Source organism: Natator depressus, chromosome 15, assembly GCF_965152275.1.
Source record: "Natator depressus isolate rNatDep1 chromosome 15, rNatDep2.hap1, whole genome shotgun sequence".
Classification (NCBI taxonomy): domain Eukaryota; kingdom Metazoa; phylum Chordata; order Testudines; family Cheloniidae; genus Natator; species Natator depressus.
In genome coordinates, this window is record NC_134248.1 from 16137998 (window position 1) to 16162106 (window position 24109).

Sequence of the window (24109 nt, forward strand, 5' to 3'; positions counted from 1 at the left end):
TACCTCCGGTGCCCGGCAGTCGCAGCAGAAACCAAACGAAAGTTTTCAATGGGGAGAAAGGGGAGCAGGTAACTCTGAGCCCCTCATTTAGGAGCCACTAATGCTAAATACGAAACAGCTGCGTTCAGAATGGTTTCTACGCCGATATTGGGAGCGCTGGCTTGCGGAGTTCTTGGCCCTGAAGATTCTCCCTGCTTTAAACGCTCTTTCTAGCCGGGAAGGGCCAAGTTTTCCCCTCGCTTGTTTACGGCACCTCCGTTTGTTGACAGACCCAGAAACCCCTCTCCCAGTGTTCCCATCTGCCGTAGCCAGTGTTTGTGCAGCGGGTAGTTACCGATGGTCCGGAGCTGGAACGCAATTACGAGAGGAAACGGAAAACTCCGCGTTCGGGGGGGAAAGCGGAGCTCGGAAATCGCGTGGGGCGAGGGTGATTTTATGTTTCTGTCCTTCGCTCTCATCCTCTCTGCCCTCTTCTAATGGCGCAGGTTGCAGCGGGGTCCGATCCCCCGGCCGTTTCAATTTTCCGTCCCATTTTCGCAGCGCTCAAAAGGCAGATCCGCACAAATCAATAGCGCCGCGGGGAAAACCGCACGTAACAACCGCCAAAGGGTGAAGCGCGGAAAGCTGCGCGCCTCTAAACAAGAACTCAGGGGACGAAGCCGAAGCCCACAGGGCCGGGAGGAAACCCCCGAGCCAAGCTGTTGACGTGGTCCTCTTTGGAAGAACCAGTGGCTTTTGCCTCACCCAGATGGCAAGGCCCGAAAGCAAAGTCTCTGCCGAGGAATTCACATTGTGTTCTTTGGAATAAATCTGGCGGGGATCGTTTTATCCCGGAGTGACAATTCTAACCAAAAAAAGCCAACTCGGGCTCATTGCATCTTTCCTTCCGTTTGACTCTTATTGGCAAGGTGTTTTCCCTGCCCTCCTCCTCCTCATCCCCCAGGCTCGACTCTTGTCTTTTATGACCTGGATAGTTCATGATTTAGGGGCTTTGTAGCAGCAGGTAGGTGACACACATGAAGCAGGAAGGCATCCCCATGTCACTCTTATCTCAGTTAGGTCTCCAAGCCCTGGGCCTGCACCTCGATGCAGGGCTAGCTCACTCCCAGCTCGTCCAAGGGCCTGCTCGCCCTAAGCCTTACTGAGGCTGAAGAAGGCCAGGGGACTCTCCAGTATTTGTGGAAGAGGATTCCCTCCACCCGCCCGGAAAAGCTGGGCTACAGAGTTAAACGAGGAGCAAGGAGTATTTCCCCCTGAGATCTCACACCCTAGCCCTGCAGGCTGGGCTGGGAGGAACTGAGTCCCTTTGTTTTGTTAAGGCCTGATTCTCCTCTCTTGCGAATTTACGCCCGTTTCACAGTATTCGGCCTACGGTTCCTTATGTGTCACCAGTCTCACCAGATGTCCCCGCAGGACAGAGCCTCGCTGCTTTCGGCAGCTGCTCAGAGAAGGCCGAGTGAAAAGTTTGGGGGCGCGTGACGGTGCCACTGTCCCTTTGTGTCACTGATCTCTGCCCACCAGCGAGGAAAGTGTCCCGGGAGCTCTGCCCCTGGATCCGGGCTTTCGGGTTTATTTAGGATTTGGGGACCCGGAGAGGGTCAACTCGGGTAAACCCTCGCCACAAGCCCCACGCACCGTGCCGTTGGCAAAGAGCCGGCCGAGTGAAAGTATTCCCCTTGTAGAGGGGTTTATGACTTTTAACCTCCAGGGCATCGCTAAACACAGAGGCTTTCTCTTCCATTTCTCGATGGTGTTTTATGACTTCCTAGTGCAGCCCGGATTTCAGGGCAATCCAGTGCAAACGACTGGCAAGTAACGGAGGAAGCTTGCTCCTGTCTCTGGAGGAGGGCACACGGCTGAGTAGCTGCTCATTTCACGCGTGGGCGAGGTTTTGGGCTCATCCGTGTTGGGACATTTTCAGTGGCGTGAAATAGAGAAGTAGCTCTGGGGTGTCATGTCAAGAATATCCTAGACATTGAGTGGTTGCCGGAAATCTCCCCCATCCCCCCAGCCACGGGCTGATTATTTTAAAGCTAAAAGGACTGCTTTGAAACCTGCTTTGGTTCACCTCGGTGTTCAGCGCTGCCCGAGGTTTTGAAGAGGCGGCTTTGCAGACTTAATATAACGATCGTGATGGACTGGGGGGGGGGGTCGATCCCCCCCTTATGGGCACAACTTCCATTGCCAAACTGTTCGACTAAGCAGGATTGGGCCCAGTCCGCCTAAAACTGAGCGCTCCTAAATGAGACTTCTACTCACACCAAGTCAGAAAGGAGATTGCCAGAGAGCAGGGAGGTGTCAAGACCCTTTCTTTAAAGTGTCGGGAGACGTGTATAATGGAAAAGGGCCAAATCCTAATAAGCAGCCCTTCAGTGAAGTTAGCAAAAAAAGAAAATTACAGGGGAATCGGGGGAGGGAGGTTGATAAGTCTGCTCGGCAGACAAATGAAAGTGAAAAAGAGAGAGATAAAAGGAAACACTAAGGCCCTGTGAAATGTTTCCTTTTTAAAAACAGCTTGGGGCTTTGGATTGGGTGGATTTTATTGTGTTGTTTTGTTTTTGTTTTTTGCGCCTGGGAGATATTTATTTTTTCATCGAGCGATTTTTCGACGGGGTGATAAAATTGGATGCTTGTAAATTCGGTTTAAACGAAAGAGGGCATTTAAGGGAAATCCGAAGTAGGTTGGAATGCTGAAACGGAATTGTCTTCTAGGTAATGGTCTCCCATCCGCTCCATGGCACTGAGAGTCTGTTAGAATAAACGGTCTAGTCAGAGATTTGAGATTTTTTTCGTTGTCACACCGACGATTTTACTGGTGCCGTTTTTAATCTACTTTCCGTGTACAAAAAATCCGTGGGGCTCCTCTCCAAAATATAGGAGGATTATCAGATATAAAAGTCCCCCCTCCATGGCTCAGTTATTAGACTGGGGAACCGAAAAGCTGCTGACTGAACTAACCATATACAATAATAACGAACATAATATAATGTAAAGCCTTATGCCTTTAGCTGAAAACCACAGGTCAAATATGTAACCGGATTCTGTAACTTCTCTCTTCAGATAGAAAAGGAGGACTTGTGGCACCTTAGAGACTAACCAATTTATTTGAGCATAAGCTTTCGTGAGCTACAGCTCACTTCATCAGATGCATACTCTGCAGATAGTTTACCACGTCCAAAGATAACAATATTCCAAGATGAGAATCGACCCCTCAGGCTACGTACAGAGCAATTAATTATCTATAAACCCAGTGCACCCCCAGAGCCTCCTTTGCATTGATGGGGTTGTGCAATCAGAACTGCGTTCCCTCCTGGTTCGCTGCCTCTTCCAGCGACACTGCTGATTTGTTTTTGAGAAAGGGCTCCGCATTCCCCCAGGCTTTGTGACTTTCGGGAGTGCCCGCATGGGTCTCACGTTGGGCACACACCTGGAAGCAACTTGGCAGGACTTCGGTTGCCTTCCTCAGTTTGCAGCCAGAGGTGCAGTTTTGACTCTTTCGGGTCCAATGCCTCACCCTCTCTGATGCAGAGGAGGAGGGACGGCTAAACAAGTTGTGTTTGCCTTGGGTTATCCTATGGGCTGGTATAGTGGAGTGAGCATCCCATTGCACATATGCTGGGTCTGTTATAGCAATGAAAGGCGATACTGTTTCCCTGCTTGGCCTTACAACGTTGCATTTGATAAAGGTGAAACCCTCTCAAGGATAACTTTGCACGTGACTGCCAATTAAGCAGATTTATATATCTAGCTATCTAGATTAATAATACGAATATAATCTAAGAACAGTATATTATGGAGCACCTGTTTGTAAAGTCCTGTTTTAACGACGACTTTTTCCCCTGATAGGCGGAAAAAGTTGTTTTTTAAATCAAGTTGAATTATACCATGGTACAAGAAGCAGGTTCACACAGCCATTTTTGCAAACTTTCTAAAGAAGTCTCAGTCAAATCTTTAAATCAACAGATTGTATGTTAAAAACAAACCACAGTCACACTTTATTTTTCCGGATTCAGCAGGGAGGAAAATGGCTTTTAATTTAAAACAAAAAACAAAAAAACAACCCACGGCAAGAAGGGCTAGGAATCTCTGCTATAATAATAATCATCTGTACCACACACATGCAGCTTGAGAGGACACACAGGGTTTTGGGAGGGAGGGTGTTGTTTGTTTGTTTTTACAGCCCAGCCCATGACAATGCTGCTGATCATTAAGAACGGTTGCTTTTCTATTCATTAATTTATTATTAATTATGATTATTATTATTATTTTACTATTAACGAATGCATTGTGACATGAGCAAAATGCCGAACGCCCTGGCTGGAGTTCGCCCGAGGAAGCGCTGGGGGTAATGATAATCAATACACCGTGTGCAGGATTCTCCATTCGGAGCAGAAATCCTTGAAGCCCTGGCTGGAGTTTTGCCGAAGGAAGGATTCAGAATCGCTGTTGTCCTGCTTCTTCGGAGCCTGGTGGGAGCGGCGTCCAGCAGCCAGCAGAGTGTCGAAGCTCCCCCCGACTGGAGGAGGAGGAGGGCGGCGCGGGCGCCGGGGGGCGGGGGGGGGGGGAACCACTGAGTATTTAGCTCCACCGGACATCCGCAGTGACGCTCCGCTTTTCTTCTTTCCCCCCCTTCCCCGGCTCCCTTCAGCCTGGGCGCCGTGATTGACAGGGGGCCATTTAAATACAACCTGCCCCTACCCCACCCCTGCAGCGTGCGCGCGGCGGAGTTTCCCTGCCCGTGCCCAGCAGGCGCGGAAACGGCCCGAGCCCTTTGACAGACTCGCGGCGGCGGCGGCGGCAGCTCTCCACCCCCCACCCCCCCCAGCCGCTACCCGCAAAGGCACCGGGCTTCCAATGTGACATCACCCACCCCCGGGCTGGGGCCGCCCGCCTCTCAGGGGGCCACTTTCCCCGCTGCGAGCGGGAGGGGGAGGAAGAGAGGCGAGAAACCCGTCCATAAATCACCGAGGAGCCGATTTCGCCCGGGAGCCGCGCCTGGCGGGGCCCGATCCGCCTCCTCCGCAGACGCCGAAGGGATCTGGAGCGCAGAAACGGGCGGCTGGGGGGGGGTGGGGGCCGCCCTGAAAACTTCCTCTCCGGCTTCCTCCTTCGAGGCGGTGCAGCGGTCTTGGCGGCGCATGGTGCCTGGCTGGATGGTGTGGTAGCGGGGGGAGCGTTTGGCGAGGCCAGGGGGTGGGGGAGGCTGCTGCATCGGTCTCCCCTATGGACGAGAACAGCCCTCTGTCTCCCAAGGCAAATGCTTTCAGTATCGCCTCTCTGATTTCAGTCGCCGCCGAGCACGCAGGGAAGGAAGCGCTGGAGGAGCCCAGCTGTGGCCTTAGCAAGCCCTTCAGCCCCGGCTCCCACCCGGAGAAGATGCATTTCAGCACCGTCACCAGAGACATGGAAGGTACGTGCAGCCCGGACCTAGGCGCAGGACCTGAGCTTCCTGATTCCTGGGGGCAGTTGCAAATCGGAGCCCGAGAGCTAAGAAGTCAAAGCCCCACTGGAGCGCGAGGGGAAACGCGTTAAAAAAAAAAAGCGGGGTGGAGCAAATCCTGGGGATGCAGGATTTTCGGGGAATTTCCTCTGAGCAGCTGTGCCGGGGTTTTGTTTTGAATGTAAGTGGGGAAATGTGTGTGTGTGGGGGGGGGGGGGGGGGGGGTTGCAGCCGATTTCCCTGCCATGGCTGCGTAAAAGCGTCAAAACTTTCAAAAAAATATTCCAGCCGGTAAAGGGGAAAAAACAACTTATAGCAACATGGCTGCGTAAAAGCGTCAAAACTTTCAAAAAAATATTCCAGCCGGTAAAGGGGAAAAAACAGCTTATAGCAACTCCCGGCTGCTTAAGAGACCTGCCCTCAGCTGCAGAGAGTAAGCAATAACAACAAGGTACGGGAAAAGACAGTGTTTCTGAGACAAAAAGAGGTGGAAATGGCAGAGGCCTAGGAAGGCTTGTCAAAGATCGGTGTTGTTTTTAATGAAGTTTTGACTGCGAAGAGATTTTACCAGCCAGCAAGGCTCGGAACCGAAAGAGCGGCTTGCTAAAGCCCTAAACCCGCAATTGAAACGGTACCGTGTTTATGTCAAAGCTCTTTAGAAAGATCTGGTCACCCTCTTCTTTTTAACTGACTCTGTTTCCTCCCGCGCTTTATTTTAAACACAAAACTCTCCGTCTCTGATCATTCTGTTATCCCGATCAGCGACCATTCTGTTAGTTTTACCCATATCCGTGGAGAGAAGCGGCTTTCAAGCTGTATCCCGGGGGGTCCGCAGACTTGGTCTAAGACGTCCAAAGGGGTCTGCATCTCCCGTCTAAATTTTTTAGGGATCAGCAAATGGGAAAAAAAAGGGTAAAAATCGCCCATTTGCAGGCTACTGACGCATCCTGTAGGACATTGTCTCGCTTTTTCGAGTGCAGATGCAGAGTTGATTGGGCTTTTTAAAAAAATCCTTCCCAAAGATATGCTGGGGGGGGGGGGGGCGGCTAGGCGAGGATAATCATCTAAGAAACAAACATCCAGAGAGAGACGAGTGTGTCGCCAGGACTGTTTCAGCCCTGCAGCTTGTGCAACGCGGAGAATAGCGTACTCCTAATTGTAGAAAGCAAATTCCAGCGCTTCCCGGGGACTAGGCGGTCGTTGCGCCGTCATGGGGGCTGGCAGTTTGCTTTACTCCAGTGCCGGTTTGCCGGGGGATGGAGATCGCTGCCCGGGGCGCGTTTAGATCGTCTATCCGTGGAGGGTCCTGTGGGCGATGCCTGCTTCTTTTAACTTTTTTTTTTTTTTTTTTTTGGCTCGGGAGTGAAAAATGGGTGTCAGGCGGGCTATTAAAAAGGCGCACTCCCCTGTCAATCAACTCGTCAGGGCTCCAGTCCCTAGGCGAGGAAAGGCCCATTACCTGCAGCGCCTTATCTAAATAGAAATAAGAACCGGTTCTGCGGCGAGGGGAGGCCCTCTGCAGAGATAAGTCGGGCTCTGCAGCGCCTGGGCTCCTGGCAGCCGCGCAGCGCGAGCTCAGCCTGCCCGGGGGAGCCGCGCGGCCGGGGCCGGGCAGCTCCCGCGGGGCCGGGGGGGGGGAGGCGGGGCTGGGGCGGGGGAGGGCACCCCGGGGAGCGCAGTAGAAGACGCGGGCGCGGCGGCGGCGGGCGCGCAGAGCAGGGGGGAGCGGGGAGCCGGAGCCGAGCCCTGACCGCCTGTTTTTGGAATGATTTCAGCCATCTCCAGCCCCTGGCTCACCCAGCTGTCCCATTTTTGCGATGTTGCAGCTTTCACGGCCAACAGCCTGAGCAGCCTGAACGCCTCCGGCGGCTACCACCTCTCCCCTTCCCCGGGGGACCCCTACGGGCAGCCCGAGCCGCCGCACTACGAGCCCTGCTCGGCCCAGCAGCACCCGCACCCGCACGGCTACCCGTTCGCGGCCGGCCCGGCCCCGGGCCCCAACCCGCCGCCGCCCGGGCCGGAGCCCCCCGAGAGCGGCGGCGGCGGCGCGGCGGCTTCGGGCTGCCCCGCCGCGCCGGCGGCCAAAGCGCCCGTCAAGAAGAACCCCAAGGTGGCCAATGTCAGCGTGCAGCTGGAGATGAAGGCGCTGTGGGACGAGTTCAACCAGCTGGGCACCGAGATGATCGTCACCAAGGCCGGCAGGTCAGTGGCGCCTCCCCGCTGGCAGGGGCTGGGGCAGGCCCGGGGAGGGGGTTTTCCGCCCGTGGCGCTCTGGGAGCCAAGCAGCTTTAAGACGCGGGTTGGTGCTGGGGGCTGGAAGCCGTTTCAGTGCCTTCCTCCCCCCGCACGCACACAGCAGCCTGCAACCCCGGAGGGTGGCCCCCCCCAGGGTCCCTCTCCCTGTGCCCGGCACAGCCCTGCACCCAGAGTTGTCAGCCCAACGGACCCTGCTTCCACCCTTTTCACCTACCCTAGGGCTTCCGCGGCTTTTTTTTTCTTATGGTCCCTTTTACGAGCGCAGGAAAATACATTTTTACTGCGCGCCTAAACCATCGTAAGGTTTATAGCCCCGCCAGCGGGACCTGTCCCGGTGGGACAAGGAAATTATCGACAGCGCCCCGGGTGCTGCTCCTCGCTGTGCGGGTGTCCTGCTCGGGCCCTTTCTGCCAGAGCTGCGGAGTTAGATCCGGAACAAATGAGCCGCTGTCGTTTTTCGAAATATGACTCATGCCTCGTACACTTTGATGCTGGGTTTAAGAGCAATGTGGGGCTCCCGTTAGAGCCTCCCCCTCCTGGATTCTTGTGAAATGTTAGCGAGCAAAGCCCTCTCCGGGCGGCCGTTACTTATCTGCTTTCTTCAGAAGAAAATAGACTGATTTTAAAAATCCACTCTGTCGGGGTAATCTGTTTGCTAGCCCCCAATACGATAATTTGAACCCCGCACTTCTTTAAGAGCAGAATCGGCAATTTTCTTGTGGAGCGAAGGGTTGGGAAGTTCTGTGAAAGTCCGCACAGATACCTGAGTTAAAAGCGGTGCATTCAAATGTACACAACCCCCCAGCAAAGCCATCGGATTCGAATCGGAAAGTGGGCGTGGGGGTTTATGTAACATGTCGGAGACTGATTACTGTATTATGGCAAAGTCAGTACCATTAACACTGCCTCCGACTCTCAAACGCGAGATTTAAAACCAGCTTTATTTGCAGAGGACACTGTTCTTTAGGAGCAAGATTAGCAGGATCCCTTTAACACTCACCTCTGGTCACAAGCATTGGCGGGACAGACATGGATCTCCGCTTTGCTGGTTTGGGGCCTTCTTGGAGAGATTACAGATAAGAAACCTCAGGGGCTCTTTTTACACCTCTTAGTACTTGCCGCATTTCCTTCTCTGGAATCCACAAATGACCAGCATCCAGAATACTCATTATGAGGCCCCCTCCAGCATCCTTTTCTCCGGTAAATCTCCCGGCCGTTTCAGTGGGTAGTTTACCAGTTTGAGGAGAGCCGGATCCAACTCATCAATGTAAACCCAAGAAGGCAGCACGCCCATAAAGCTTCTTCGTCGAAATTAACAAAGGAAGCGAACGTTGTATCGTGTTTAAAAGGGAAGGCCTTCAACTGCAGCTAATTAAACGGCTATGGGGGGGCAGGATGATGACCCTGTCTGTTAATTAGACACCATTTAACTGTGAGCTCAAGTGAAATAGCTCAACTGACCCTGAGTGGCGTTGGTATGGAGCTGTTGTGACCTCCTTGGGTTCGTACAGCATTTGCGAGAGAATAAAGAGGCTTCACGGGGCGGCACGTTCACTGCGATGTGTTCCCTTGTAAGCCTTCCTAAAACCTCGGCCCGCTGGGGCTGTGTCTGCAAACGTCACTCTTTTTGTGCGGCCTTTGGACGCTCTCTCCGCTGTCCAAGCGGTAACAAACCCCCGGCTGGCTTGACTGTGGCCATCGGAGTTTGTACTTGTGGCGTGTCTTATGTTGACTGACTCCCCCCCCCCCCAGGTCTTTGATAATGTCGTAGATCCTATCGCGCAGTAACACCTTGAGGAGCAGGTCAGCAAAGGGCACCCCTTGTAACTGCATCTTGAAAAGGCTGCGGAACCCGGCAAGTCATGCCCAGGGTCCCTCCCGCTGTTGTGAACAATACAGCGGGGAAAAGATTTCAGAATCTCTACCCCACACCGCAAGCCACGCGGTTGCTCTCTGTCCCAGAGACGGGCCAGACGCCTCTGTTGATTTGAAGGGTTATGGAGGGGAGAGGAGAAAAAACCCGTGTTTTCCAAAGCTCGGTGCAGGAGCGTTGTAGAACTCAGGCTCGAGTCACGGCTTTGATTCGGTTACAGTGCGGGGGTTGGTGGGGACCGAACCCTGGGGGCTTGTTCTCATTTAGACGAGGCATTCCTCAGCCCAGGCCCGTACCTTCAGCGCCAGGCCTCATACGGAGTATATCGTCTCCTTCTAGTCTTCGCCACTGGGCTCTGGATTAGGTTAGTCCTTCCGACAGGAGATTTCTTCGCTCCGTGTTGCAGCCTCTACCTTGTTGCCTAGGCTTGTTCCTTATTTCCCTAAATGCTTTAGTGACACCCGTACCCCCCGTCGCTGAATACAAATCGCATCTGAGTCTCTCTCAATTTTTTTTTAACGGGAAAGGCAATTTTAGCTAATAGCTGAGCCTTTCGGGAAAACAATGTTTTTTTAGCTCTGAAGTGTCTTTCAATTTTACAGACAAGGAGGGGGAGGGGGAAGAAATCCGCATTATAAATAACCCGGCAACGACTCTACAGGAGACTTTGACTTTGTGAACGAACTGTGTCAAGTGCAGAGGTGATATTAAAATAAAGAGTAGGTTTAACTGACGAAAGGGTTAATGGAACGAGCCGGGGGTGTAAAACTAGTGGTCAAATAAAACATGCAAACAACCCGGAAAGGCAGCTTGCTGATTCCAGGTAGCCCTACTGCGCTCTATTAATGGTCTCATTTATTTTCACGGGTGCCTGTGTTGGCCTTAAGAGTTTTTTTTTTTTTAAAAACCGGGGTTTATCAAGCTAAATTGTTTGTTTAAAGCTTCGTTTAAAAAAAAGAAGAAAGAAACACTGGAGTTAAGGTTAATAAGGGGTTAAATCTTTTAAATAGAATGCGGTTTAAATGTCCCCGTTGATTTGCTAAAACAAATCAGTAACGTGTGAAAAGATTATGCTTTCCGTAGGCGCTGGGAGAACTTTAACAACCAAACGCATCGCAATTGGCTTCTGGACTAGCTTGCTACCTCCCGCTGGTTTCTGGAGCGCCCTGTGTTTTCATGGGGGCTTGTGTCGTTTTAGGTTGTTTAGAATAAGCAACAGTAATTGTTGTTCCAAAAACTCCGGGAACTTATGGGTTTGGAGCCGGGCTAAAATTTACTGCAGATAAAAAAAAAATCGTAATAGAACTAACTTGCCTTTCTAACGCGTTCCAACGCTTGTTCTATTGAAGCCCAGGGAAGTGGGCTAGGTTTCTTGGTCAGCCTCCTCGCTAAATGTAAATTGTTTTACTTTTTCCCTGGAGCTTCAGTGTGGATACATGTAAAGGCCGGTGGGTTAAAATTCCCTTGCACGCCCTTGCTTTCTGCAATTACCACACGCTGGTTGCTCGCCTTGCAAAACAAGCAAACCTAAAACAGAAGGAAAAGCAGACCAAAGCTTTGGGGTAAACAGCCCCCAGCATTGGCTCTAAATGGAACAAAGGCAACTGGTACATTTGTTACCTACGAGGGTGGGGAGTGGGTTGATCTTTCATTTCACTAGCTCATCTGAGTTCACCTTTAACTCGCAGCCTTTGGAAAATTCTGGCCTCCAAAAGCATTGCTGGGTGGTTTTGTGTGTGCGGGTCAAGGTGCGAAAACAGAACGAGCCCCTTCCTGGTATAAGTCAAGAGAGGAAAATGCGGAAGAGAGACCCACAAAAGCCCCTCTCCACTTTTCTCGGTCGCCTGGTTGGGAGCGGAGGTGTCCCAGGCTCGCTTGCCTGGCTTGGGGACAGTGCCGCGGAGCGCAAGCTTAGCCGGGGATATTTCACCATTCGTTTGCGAAAGCGTAAAGATGCCGAGACCAAATTTGGTCAGTCGGCTGCACAATGAATAGAGCGCTGGGAAGGAGCGTCTGTCCCCCAGTTTGTGCGCGCTGGGTGAGTCCGAGGAGAAAGCACCGTTGTGGGAACCAAGTGACTATCGCCTCAGGAAATGTAGGGAGCTGGAAAGGCTCTGAAACCCCCCCGGACAGACACATAGACACACACACGCTGCCCCATTGGCCTGGTGCGTGTGTTTTCGGTACCGCGGGGATGGAATGTCAGAAATGACACTGGGTAACTCACCTATCCCGCTAGCCTGGTTTAGAAAGTAAATGAGTTCAAAGGGCTTCTGGGCGTATTTCACGTGTCTTCCTTTGCCATTGTTAAGGCTACAGTGCCAGTCAAGCTAGTCCCGGAGAGGAGACAGGGATACAGACACACACACACTTCACTCCTGCTTTAGCTTCAGGGAGCCGAGCAAAGTGGGTGTGAAAAGGTAGAAATTCCTGGAGGGTTTCAGAGAGAAGCAGCAAAAAACTGGAGCCTCTCTGAACCCTACAGCGTGCGCGCAGCTCGGACGCGTGTTCATACCCCGCAAAGGCAGCAGTTCTTTAGATCGGTGCTAATTTGGCTGGGAATTAATAGGAGAGATGCTCTAGGATCCGTTGGACTGTGTGTGAGAGTGGGGGGGCCGGGGGTCTACTGTCTTGCTATTTACCCCCACAGATTTCATCTGTTTTATTTGGGGAACGGTGTTGGGTTTTGGTTTGCTTGTTTTTCGTTGTGTTGTTTTTTGCTTTGATTTTTGGGGGGGGGGGCGGGAAGCAAGCTTGAGATGTGGAGCTGTGTCAGAAAGACCCCGAAAGGGAATTTAAAATAATCGCCACTCTAGCATGCTAGTAACATTCTGATTTCTAAGTGATGGTTCACAGGGTTTATAGCTGTATGTAGAATAACTCAGAAATCAAACTTTAATATTCAGCCAACGTTTTTATGTGCGAGTTCACAGACAGATTTCCCCTGGGGGCTCCTTTATAAAGTCCCCCACCCCACCTCAGCCGCGGGGAACTATCGGGCATTTGTGCACAGCCCTGCAAGAGACTCTTGAAACTAACGAGCATTCAACATTGTGCAAACAGCTTGCGGGGTGGGGGGACGTTGCCAAATGGCAGGGAAAGTAACCCCTCGCTCACCCACTGTTGAAATGGGGCGGGGGGAGGAGGAGAGACACAGACAGCGCCACCAAGAGCTACGGTTTTCTAGAGAGACGCTCGGATTGTCCGCCAGCCTGGCGCATCTCTAAGCCCCCCCGAATAACAGCTCGTTATTAAAACACAGGAGCCTTGTGTTAGCTTCATCTAGCCGCGCTAACCCATAGAGGTATTCTGGACTGAATCTAACTTCCCAGCTCTTTCATGTCCTTCGGTGACTTCTTATAAGCCTTTAAATAGGAAAGTTTTACCAGTTCCTAGAAGGCAATTTGACATCAGTGTAAAAATACTTGGCTAACGTAACTTCATGCATGCCCTAGGGGCTGGTCTTGGTGGGTCTGTTGGGGGGAGGCGATCAGGATCGGGCCCTATGTCTCTCCCACGGCTGGGAGGTCGGAACCCCCTCCTCCAATTACCTGTTGCCTTTTCAGCGTCCCCACCATCTGATTCTAGCCCACAATATTATAAACCTTTGATCTGTAAAGTCCTCCAGCTTTCCCAGGTCCAGGGGTGAATATATCGTTTCTAAATCACCCTCGTTCCTCACCTATTCTGTGCTATGGGCCATCGAGCTACAGCCAGAAAGAAGGAAGGGGTTTGATCTGAAAGAGGGACACTGTCCCCGCGCAGATGGAAGGGGGTGCAATGTCACCAAACGCGAGTCCCCGGTTCCGGCAGGCGAGGAGCTGGTGGTTGTTCTGACACACGCCTTGTGGTTTTTCTCTCCTGCCGCAGGCGCATGTTCCCCACCTTCCAGGTGAAGATATTTGGAATGGACCCCATGGCTGATTACATGTTGTTAATGGATTTTGTACCCGTGGACGACAAAAGATATCGGCAAGTAGAATAAGCTTTTCCTTGGGTCCTCTAGCCGGGACTGCGATGGGGCGCCGAGGGAAAGAGACACATTGGAATGGTATTTCCCTGAGCCAGTGCCCAAAGCAGCAAGTCGGAGGCTTTCCACTGACTTCAGTGGGTTTTGGATCAGGCTCATCCCTGCCTTTGAATGGCAAAGGGAGGGAGAACAGAAGCGCTGACACGATTCCCCCTCCTCTCCCAGCCTTATTCTTAAAGCCAGCAGCTCTCCGGTGTGAAACGCTCCCCAGTGACTGTCTACTCCGCGCAAGATGCTGAGGGAGAGAATTTTTTTAATTGCAACGTATTTGAACTGGGGGGGTTAAAATTTCTCCTAATATTTCATACAGCTCATAAATTAGGCTTGGTTACAGCTACAAGGGTGCTTGGAGATCATGCACAACAGCCTGGGAGTCATTCTCACACACACACAAAAGGTTTAATATTTATTTAAAAAAAATAGATTGGATCTAGGTTGGCTTCTGCAATTAAATATAGATCTCCTTGTCCAGCAATGGATTCAGGCCATTCCCCTGCCCTCCAACTCCCCTTTCGACCTGTCTTTCAAATCTCCGGGTTCTGTGACATCACCTACTAAGCCCCAGGAGGAGAATGATAGAAGGGTTCTTCTCTATCGGGGGACAGTTATTTAGTTTGAATCTCGATGTGCTTTAAATCGGGGCTGAAGTTAAAAGTCTAGTGGACTAGCTCTGGAATCGAAACGCTTGATTTGTTGTTTTGAATCCGTCGTGGCTTCCTCAGTGCAAGGAAGGATTTCTCCAAATGCCACACGGGGTGCGGGGTTCTGTTTTAAAATACCGTATCTGGGCTGTAATAAAAAAGGGGCCACCCCTTTTTGTAGTTAGCTTTGGGAGCAGCCAGCCTGATTCGGTGTAAATCCCATATCACCCCGGTGAGTTTAGGAGTGATTTCGAATGTACGTCGGTGTAACTGAGAGCAGAATTTGGCCCGAAGTTTTAAAGTAAAATATTCCCTTATCCTAAGAGGATATTCCACAGGTACGCGCACAGTCAAAACACAGACATTACTGGGTTAAAAAAAATCCCTTTGATCCATGATTATGATACTTTTACTTATGTCTGGCAAAAAAACCCCACCCCAAATTCTCATATTAAAAAAAACATTAAAATTATGTTCATAAACTGCATCTGCAGGGAGAAATTTCGATCTCCTAAATCAGGCTAATTGCTGACTGTAAAATGGCTTTCTCAGCACAATAACTATAGAGCCGAGTTTTTAGGAGGAAAAGTGTTTGTAGAATTCGCTATTTATAAATGTTCCCGTAGATTCCACGTGGGAGGGACCTCTTTTTAAGAATCAAATTTCATTTTTCGCCTCATATAAAAGAACCCAACAGGCTTTTGTTTTTGGGGGGTGACTGTGTACAGCAAGGGAATGGGTCTTGCTCTGTGTGTGCGTTAACCTCCGAGACTAGTTTTCTTTATGTTTCACTGAAAAGAGCTTGTATTGTCCTAGCCTGAGGCCACGTTGGAAAATCACCAACAAAGCCAACTGCATATTTCTCCAAATTCTTTCTCTGTTTTCACTGAGAACATAGGAAGGCGACCTAGGAAATCGGCGGCTCACAAATCGATGATGCGGTTTGATTGGTAACACCTTTAATTTGAAGACAGTGAAAGGCTCATTATCCATTTCTCTTCAGATCAGGACGCCTAAAAGCCAGTGTGCATATGAATCTCAGCGTCGAATATATAAATATTTAGACAGATATCAAATTCTGAGGGCGTTACAGAAACGTTTGCTTGTCAGGGGAAATGGGATATATAACATCCAATTGAGAATATCTTTTTTTTAAAAAAGTAATGTTTCTGCTCAACTCCAATGGTGTATAATTCTCCACACACCCCCTCACCCCGTGCATACACTGGCTTTTAAAGTCAACGCGTGCATAGAAGATTGGTCTCACTGTTTTTAATGTTACTGTTGAATATGGACTTTGAAAGACTGTAGCAAGACTGCTAAACTCTGGATCCGCTCTTAAACTGCACATAAATGTCCACTTTTACCTTAAAGCCAGAACATTACTGTGTAAAGGGTTTCCTTTCACTTTTTAAATTTTATTTATTCGGTAGCATTTCTGGCGTCCATCCCAAATATGTGCAGGTAGCTATAAATGTCCCCTGTCGAGCAGATTTTCCCTTTTTGCGCATTCCCCCAGAGAGCCAAGGAAAACATTTTGTTTGTCAACAAGTCTGGCATTTTCCCACTTGCTTTCTAGAAACGAGTGGCTACGCTCTCCTTCTGCTCGGCAGGCTAGCTTTACAGCTCGATTGAACTGTGTAAAAACTGCACTTTCCGGTCCCAGAGCAGCCCAGAGGTTTTTATAGGGAACCCACCGACAAAAATAATACTTAACTCAAATACTAGAGTCTAAATTCTGCTATGGTTACTCAGGCTCCGTTGAGCTGAATGGGACTGCTCACTGGGTAAGAGTGTTAGCATCTGGCCTTAGCTAATTAGACCTGATCCTGTACCACTGAAGTCGGTGGAATTTTACCAGTGACTTGGATAAGGGCAGGATCAGCCCTCGTGTGTTCTCATCCCCATGGTGTGGATGGGGAAAGACTTGAGAGAACCCTGCAATTCTACGTAGGGACTTGGCCCGCGATGGCCACGTCTCTCGTCCAGAGCAGAACTCAGATTAAACTCTGGATTACCGGGCACGTGTTTAACCAACTGGATCAGGAGCAGCCACTGACAGCTCTTTGCCTCTCCTTTGCAGATACGCCTTCCACAGCTCCTCCTGGCTGGTGGCCGGCAAAGCTGACCCTGCTACCCCCGGGAGGGTTCATTATCACCCCGACTCTCCTGCTAAAGGGGCCCAGTGGATGAAACAAATAGTATCCTTCGATAAACTGAAACTGACCAATAATTTATTGGATGACAATGGGCACGTAAGTGTTAGAGAGGGGAACCAACTGGGGGCACTGAAAGGGGAGGAGAATGCCACGTGAAATCTCCAGCACGTGGATTTTTCTTGACGCACACGAAAAGAAACCCCTGGGCACGGTTTACCAAGAATAAGGCCTGGGGTCAAAATGCCTAGAAAGACTCTGGCAGTGGTGGATCGGGTCCTTTCAATAGCTGCTCATTGTGATTGGAAACACCCCAAATTTCATATTTGCTGTGAGCGTTGGGCCAGGCCCAATGCTGACTCCAGGGGTTGGATCGGGCCCATAGGGAGGAGGCATAGGACCCTTTACGTTATAACTTTGAACTTTTCCCTAAGGGCCCGATTCCCCCATTCCTTGCATCCCCACCCCTTCCACTGGCTTGATGGGAACGGACTGCATTGGGAATAATGAGTGTTTAAGGAAAACATGCTGGAGCCCGGAGTTAACTAAACGCTGTTCTCTTTTGATAGCCATTTGACCCGCCCATTCCTGTTCCATATAATGGGTATGTCCCAAGATTTTTCCGCCTATTTCCATTCAGTTCAGTGCTCCCCAGTAGCTCCGGTACATGCCCCCACCCGCCCTCCTTTTTTTTATATTTAATAGTGGATCCGAAGGGCTTGTAGCCGCTCTCCTCCCTATTCCCTGCAGAACTGTCCGGTCCCCAGTGAGATCACCTCTTTAAAGGGCGCAGGCTCGCTGCTCAGACTGGACACACACACACACACACACACACACACACACCCGTAGTGTTTTTTAGCAGTGCTTGTGCCCAGCGTTTCAAATCGGACCTCAGTCGGCAGCGCAGAGCAATGTGCGGAGCGTTTCACTGCATAGCCTCCTACAAGACTCAATCCTTCATTAACCCTAATTAATACTATGCACCGACGTAGCCTCAGAGGAGCTGCAACCCTGTTGTTTCTCTGAACCCCCCCCCAGCCTTTTCCCCCCGAAGGAGCCCATTTCCAGGCTGCCAGCCTGACACTGTGCGGCGGGGGGACGGGGCGGGGGGGATGCGCGGTGCTCTCCTCTCAACGCTCTGCCTGGTGTAGAATGAATCAATTATGATCTCCTTGCTCGTTTTATCATTCAGATCATTTTGAACTCCATGCACAGATACCAGCCTCGTTTTCATGTGGTCTACGTGGACCCCAGGAAAGACAGCGAGAAGTATGCAGAGGAGAACTTTAAAACGTTTGTCTTCGAGGAGACCCGCTTCACCGCCGTGACCGCCTATCAGAATCACAGGGTGAGGATCTGGAGTTCATTACTGAGACACAAACCCTCCGATACTTCATTTATCAAAACCTTCCCCTTGACGGATGGAGATCCGGGAAGGGGCGGTGGGTGGTGCTGGTGGGGGGTGTGTGTGTGTGGATATTAATTCAGAGCAGTCAATGCTTAAAAGGTAATACCCGGCCAATGGAAACTTTGTTGGTATACAAATAAATACAATGGGTCTTTAGCTTCTTGGAACGGGGTAAATGCAATCACCTTTCAACACTCTCTTTCATTACACAAAAACCGTGTGGCTTTCTAAATAAGGTTTTCAAGCAACTCAATGCAAAAAAAGAAAAAAGTTGTTAAACAAAAATGAATTATGCCAGATCTGCAAAACTCAGATTCAATTTCCAAGCAGAGAGCTGCCAGCCGCTCTCGGTTTAAGCACTTTTTTCATCACCTTGATTAAAACACGCACTTGAAGAGTCATATTGAGTTGTTTGTTTTGCTTGTTTGTTTTGCTGTCTATCTCGATTAGAATAATTACAGCTTGTGAAAAAGGAACACACACACTTTACGCCCCCCCCCCGCCCCAAAAGCAGCATTTCAAATGTGCATTTCGGACTCTGTAAGAAAAAGGTATATTCATTAAGTGTGAAGCAAGAGCCCTTTGGGGTCACAGGCACTGACTGAAACAGGGATTGCTAGACGGCTACCCCTTGTTATGGGCTCCAGAGAATTGTTGTAGATCTCATATTACCGCCTATAATAAAGCATAAGGAGAGTTTGAGGGAAAATCTTCTTAGTAAATACAATACTATGCTATAGACTTAGTTAAGCGGAAGAGGGGGAAATATGTATGTGTGATCCAGTAGAAATGACTAAGCATTCAGTGGGAAACCAAATCGAACATTAATAACAAAGATGTGATTATAACAAAGAGAACACAGACATCATTCCATTGCTTTAGATTGATCATTGGATCCAAAACCAATTTAATATTTGAAATGTCAGCTAAAACACAAGTTAGTCTGGAATGATAATATATAACCTTTTAAATATACAGTTTTATTATTTAAACAGTCATCTGGGTGATTTATAATTGTAGAGAAGCGAAATTGCTGTTTGCATTAGAAACACACTTTCCATCTTAAGCATTAATTTTCTCATGTGTACAACAAGCTATGGTACTAAATTATTTTATAGTCGCCCCAAAGCCTATGAACTAGAGATCTCCTCCTTCTTTCAGAGAAAATCCTAAATTACCTAAGAGAGAAAGGAGACCAAATCATAAAACAAGTCTCTGAACTGCAAACCATTTAGGGCTTGATCCAAAGCCCGCTGTAGTCAATTTCACTGGACTTTGGAACTGGCCTCAGTTAGCTTTTATGGGTAAGCGAGCCACTGTCCATCAGCTTAACAGCGTTTACTGACCCCCCCCCCCCCCGAAACAATCTGCTGTCCTTTTCTGCTGAGCTGAAGATTCCTCGAGGTCTGGGGCATGGGACGGCTGAGCTGAACTGGGGTTTTTAAGTGTCAGTCTCTGAGTCTCCATTCGAGTTGTGGAAGGTGTCTAGGGAGATGTCCTCCTATCCATCTGCTAAAGCCATTCCTTGACTTTTCATGGAATCTGATAGCTCAGGGAGCCCTGCTCCAAAGCTACATTGTTGCACTCCGAGGAAGCTGCGTGAGCTCCAGATTTGCAATTTTAACTCCATAGAAAACTTCCTCAAACCCAGAGGGACATCATTACCTATGTAAACCCGAGACCCGGGCTAGTTGGGAAACTACAGCCTTCACGCTGCGAAATGTCACTCAAAATTTGTTTGGACAAATATGCTATTTTACTTATCTGCCTTTGCCACCCTGGGTCTGTTCGTTAGGAACACACAGATAATAGAACATATTTTGGGTAGCGTTAAATCCAGTCGCTTTTAAAAATAACATTAATTTAGTATAAACCCAGGAACAAATCGTGGCTTTAATTAGAGTTTCAAATTAAGGATCTTTCCCAATAGTGCAAGGTAAAATATTATTATCCAAGTCGGAGAGCTGATTGAATGCCAGACTCCTTGTTCCCTTTGTAGCTTTGGGGTCTTGTAGGAAGGTTAAAACGCCTATTTTGTTATCTATCATTTGACTATTTTTATATTTTTATTAGCACAGTTAATTGCGCCTATTCCCAGGAAGCAAAAGGTGTAGCTCCCACCCTTTGTAATTGTTTCAAGCTTTTAAAATAAACAAATTTACACGGATAAAAAACATGCCACAATTATTATTTGGACAACATCCAAATCCCACATATTCAAAGACGTCTGGCCTGAGAGCTGGGTGCTGCGCCTTTAAGGGGCTCCCCCATCCCTCCCAAGTTGGCATTTGCCTGATGGCTCAGGACAGCTGCTCTTTCTCTCCTGCTTTCTATCAGTTTGACCTCTAAGGCTGGAACTGTCACTGAGGGGCTTAAAGTTTGTTTTTCAACCCATTCCGGAAACTCACAATCACATACTTTATCCGTGGATTTGCTTAAATATAGAAAATGTCCTGCCTTCTCCCTGGCGAATTAAATAAATACATAAGTATGATTTATCCAGTGATTTGTCTTAGCTGCTCTGGTGGTGACCCATATAATGTGGCATTTTCTTACAAGTGCATTTACACAGCTTTAGCAGCAGTCTCGGGCTGCCTCTCCCTTCGCCTTGAACTCGTATTAGATAGCATACAATTCTGCATTTTCGAGCAGAGGGAAACCACATGTCCCTATTCCAAAGCAGAGGGAGCTCTCAAACCTGCTGGTGCCTATAATTTTCCAAGAGGAACCAGGACTGCACATACTACTTGGGCCCCCTCCATCAGACTGGGTGAAACTTGGTTGATTTGTCCCAGAAGTCAGTTTAAAGGAGTAGGGCACTCTCTAATCAGAAATATCTGCAAATACCACTCAAAGTCCTTTCCCCCTTCCCCCCCTTTTCAGATCACACAACTCAAGATTGCCAGCAACCCCTTCGCTAAAGGATTCAGAGACTGTGATCCAGAAGACTGGTAAGTCTGCTGTCCTTTACTAACCATATTAAGGCCCCCATTCTGCAAGGAATTTAAGCATCTGCTTAGCTACAAGCACCTGAGTAGTCCCATTGACTTCAGTGGGGTGGGATCAGGTCCTAGTTGCATACTGGAGTTATTAATAGGGCCATGTTAGTCAGAGCAATAGAATTCCCTAATGTGTCGGCAGTGGCCTTTAGACTGAAACAATTACAGTGCTATGCTACTCTTTTCTTCCTGTTCTAGGCCCAGGAATCACAGACCAGGGGCCCTTCCTCTGATGAGTGCTTTTGCCAGGTCCAGGAATCCAGTGTCTTCCCCTGCACATCAGAATGGGACTGAGAAAGGTGAGCTTCCTGCTTCTTCACAGACTTACTCACACTGTCAGTTGACATAAAGGACATATAAATATCCTGTATAGTGACTTATTGGTATTATTAATAATCAAAATCAAGAGGCTGAAAAATTTCATTTACCTTTTGCCATTTATGGTGGGGGGAGGGGTTGGGGGTGTTGCTTGGTTGTTCTTTGTTGTTTTTACTTCCACCAGTAAGGGCTGTAAAACTGCACAGGTTAATTTCATTTTTTTTAAATTTACAGTCAGCTTCAATTTGGGTTTTCATGCACTGACACAAGGCAGAAAAGGGATGCTTAAATCCAAATTATTTTGACATATAAAAAACTTGAAACAGTTCTGTTGATAACTGGGATTATATTTCCCCCCAAAAAAAATCTTAACTTTTTTCTTTTTAAATAAAACATATATTCTGGGCCTAATCTAATCTTTTAAATTATTTCTAAAACACCCACCACTGTACTTTCTGTAATTTACCCTACTTGACACTGGCCTTTCCCTCCAATTTAAAATTCACCCTCCTTCCTAATATGCTTCTAATTCTGAGTTTCCTTCACTCAGGCATTTTGACAAAATGTTTAGTTTACAGATGGAGACATACCCACAATCACATATATCCTAAAGATGCTTTGCATGCATTGCCCTTTTGAAAAAGCAAGTTGGTTATGTTTTCAATGTAGATCCCATAATATTCAGGAGCTGAATTTAACCTAGTGCATGGTTTAAGCATACACACTGGGAACTTTTCATTGATTTTTTTTTTCCATTACACAGAGTAAACAACTGCAAAGACAACCAGGGGCCTTTCTCCCAGCACACTCCAGCCCTATTAAAATAAAGAAAAGTCTGTATTTATTTAGTGTTACACAATTGCAAAAATTTCAAGCGTGTACAAACTTGTCAGTCAATTCAGCTCTATTTATCACAGTCAGAATGTATTGTCCCAGGAGCACAGATTTCTGTTGAACACAATGTTTAAACACTTCATTTAAAAATCATTGCTTTTTATTCCCCTGGATTTTCCCCTCTTCCCCCTCCTTTAGGATTTTTTTTTTTAACATAAAGTCTTTGCAGTGAAACGAATTGAAGGCTTTCCTTTTTTAAAGTGGTGGCGTTAAATGGAAAAGTTCACACGGGTAGAGGGAGGTTTTTCTAAGTTCCCCTGTTTGTGATTGTTGGGGCTGGTGCAGACTAAAAGTTCCAGGACAAAAAATACACTCATCAGACCAGATTGTGCTCCCCCCCCCCACTGATTTCAATGCAACTACTCACAGACAAATATACTTTAAACATGAGTTAGGGTGACAGCATGTGACCCCTCTCTGGGAAGAAAATGCTATGGAAGTCTTACAATGCTGCACTTCAATCAGTTGTAACTGCTCAGGTCTGGACTGTTGCTGCAGAATAGTTTGGCTCTATATTTTTACGGGGACATGAAATAATAACTTCCCATCCTGTGCCCCCCATCTTCAGCATAATCTGTGCATCTGTTGAACTCCCTGAAAGCCTGTGACACTCATGGATTCAGATCTGCTCTGCTTCCCACTCATTCCAAGGGAGACTCTTTTCATTCTGGGATTAATTTTAAAGCAGTTTTAAAAGTTTCTCATGCTTACAACGAGCAGTTTTTGCAATGGGTGTTTCCATGCGGTATGTGCATTCTCCCTAGGATTTGTGTGTGAGAATTTAAGAGCAGCCCTCCACCCTCCCGTTTTTAAGGGTAACTGAATCCGCAACTACCTGTGTGCTTGAAATGTATTGGGTAAAGTTGGGTCCAGTGCATGAGAACACCTCCAGGAGAAGTAGGAGCTGATTGTCTAGGGGACTCTCCCCAAGGCTCAGGGAGGGCGCTGGGGTCTGTGGCTAGGTGTTGTGGTGGTGGTGGGGGGATCAGTGTCCAGGGGACTCTCCTTAAAGCTGAGAGGGCGCTGGGGTCTGTGGCTAGGTGTCCTGACACTGACGCCTGCGGGAGGCGCAGGGAGGGTGCTGGGATCTGTAGCTAGGTAATGGGGTCAATGTCTTTGGGACTCCCCTTCCCCACCTTCCGGAGGCACTGGCTGGGTGATGGGGGGGAGTGGTCAGTGGCTCTCAGAGAGGGCGGTGGGTGTGTCAGTGGCGGGGGGGGGCGCATCTTAGGGAGGGCGCTGGGGGAGGGCTGGCTTGGTGATGGGGGTTGAGTGGTCTCAGGGAGGGCGGCGGGACAGTGGCTGGGGCACATCGCAGGGAGGGCGCTGGGGGAAGGGCCCTGGCTCGGTGCTGGGGGGGTGTCAGTAGCTGGGGGGAGCGCTCGGGGCCCTGGCTCGGTGATGGGGGGGGTCAGTGGCTGGTGGGGGGCGCTCGGGGCCCTGGCTCGGTGCTGGGGGGGGTGTCAGTGGCTGGTGGGGGGTGCTCGGGGCCCTGGCTCGGTGCTGGGGGGGTGTCAGTAGCTGGGGGGAGCGCTCGGGGCCCTGGCTCGGTGATGGGGGGGGTCAGTGGCTGGTGGGGGGCGCTCAGGGCTCTGGCTCGGTGCTGGGGGGCGCTCGGGGCCCTGGCCAGGCGGTAACCGGCTGCTCTGCCCGTTCCGTGTCCCGGGCTGTGTTGCAGACGCTGCGGAGAGCCGACGGGACTACGAGCGGGAAGCGGCCAGCGGGACCCCTCTCCACGCCGACCCCGCGCACCAGCAGCTCATGTCGCGGGTGCTGAGCCCGGCCCTGCCCGTCCCCGGCGCGGGGGGCCTGGTCCAGCTCAGCAGCACGCCGGGGAGCCGGCCCAGCCCCCCACACCACGAACTGCGGCTGGAGCCCCCCGCCTCGGAGCCCCTGCACCACCACCCCTACAAGTACCCGGCGGCGGCCTACGACCACTACCTGGGGGCGAAGAGCCGGCCCGCCCCCTACCCCTTACCCAGCCTCCGGGGCCACAGCTACCACCACCACCACCACCACCACATGGGCCCGCCGGCGGCCAACGTGTACTCCTCGGCGGCCGCGCCGCCCAGCTACGACTACGGGCCGCGGTAA

The 24109-nt window shown here is 49.8% G+C and overlaps 1 protein-coding gene across 2 annotated transcripts; it reads left to right on the top strand.

Moving 5' to 3' along the window:
* Positions 1-5376: 5376 nt before the first annotated feature.
* TBX1 (T-box transcription factor 1) lies at positions 5377-24109 on the top strand. 2 transcript variants are annotated; one of them, XM_074972585.1, is made up of 8 exons: positions 5377-5410; positions 7267-7642; positions 13440-13541; positions 16324-16495; positions 17589-17744; positions 20688-20755; positions 21002-21102; positions 23694-24109. In XM_074972585.1, exons 1-8 carry the CDS (start codon positions 5377-5379, stop codon positions 24107-24109), a joined length of 1425 nt encoding a protein of 474 aa, XP_074828686.1. The 2 variants fall into 2 exon arrangements, with proteins under 2 accessions (XP_074828686.1, XP_074828685.1); XM_074972584.1 differs by lacking the exon at positions 5377-5410 and having other exon boundaries at positions 7206-7642.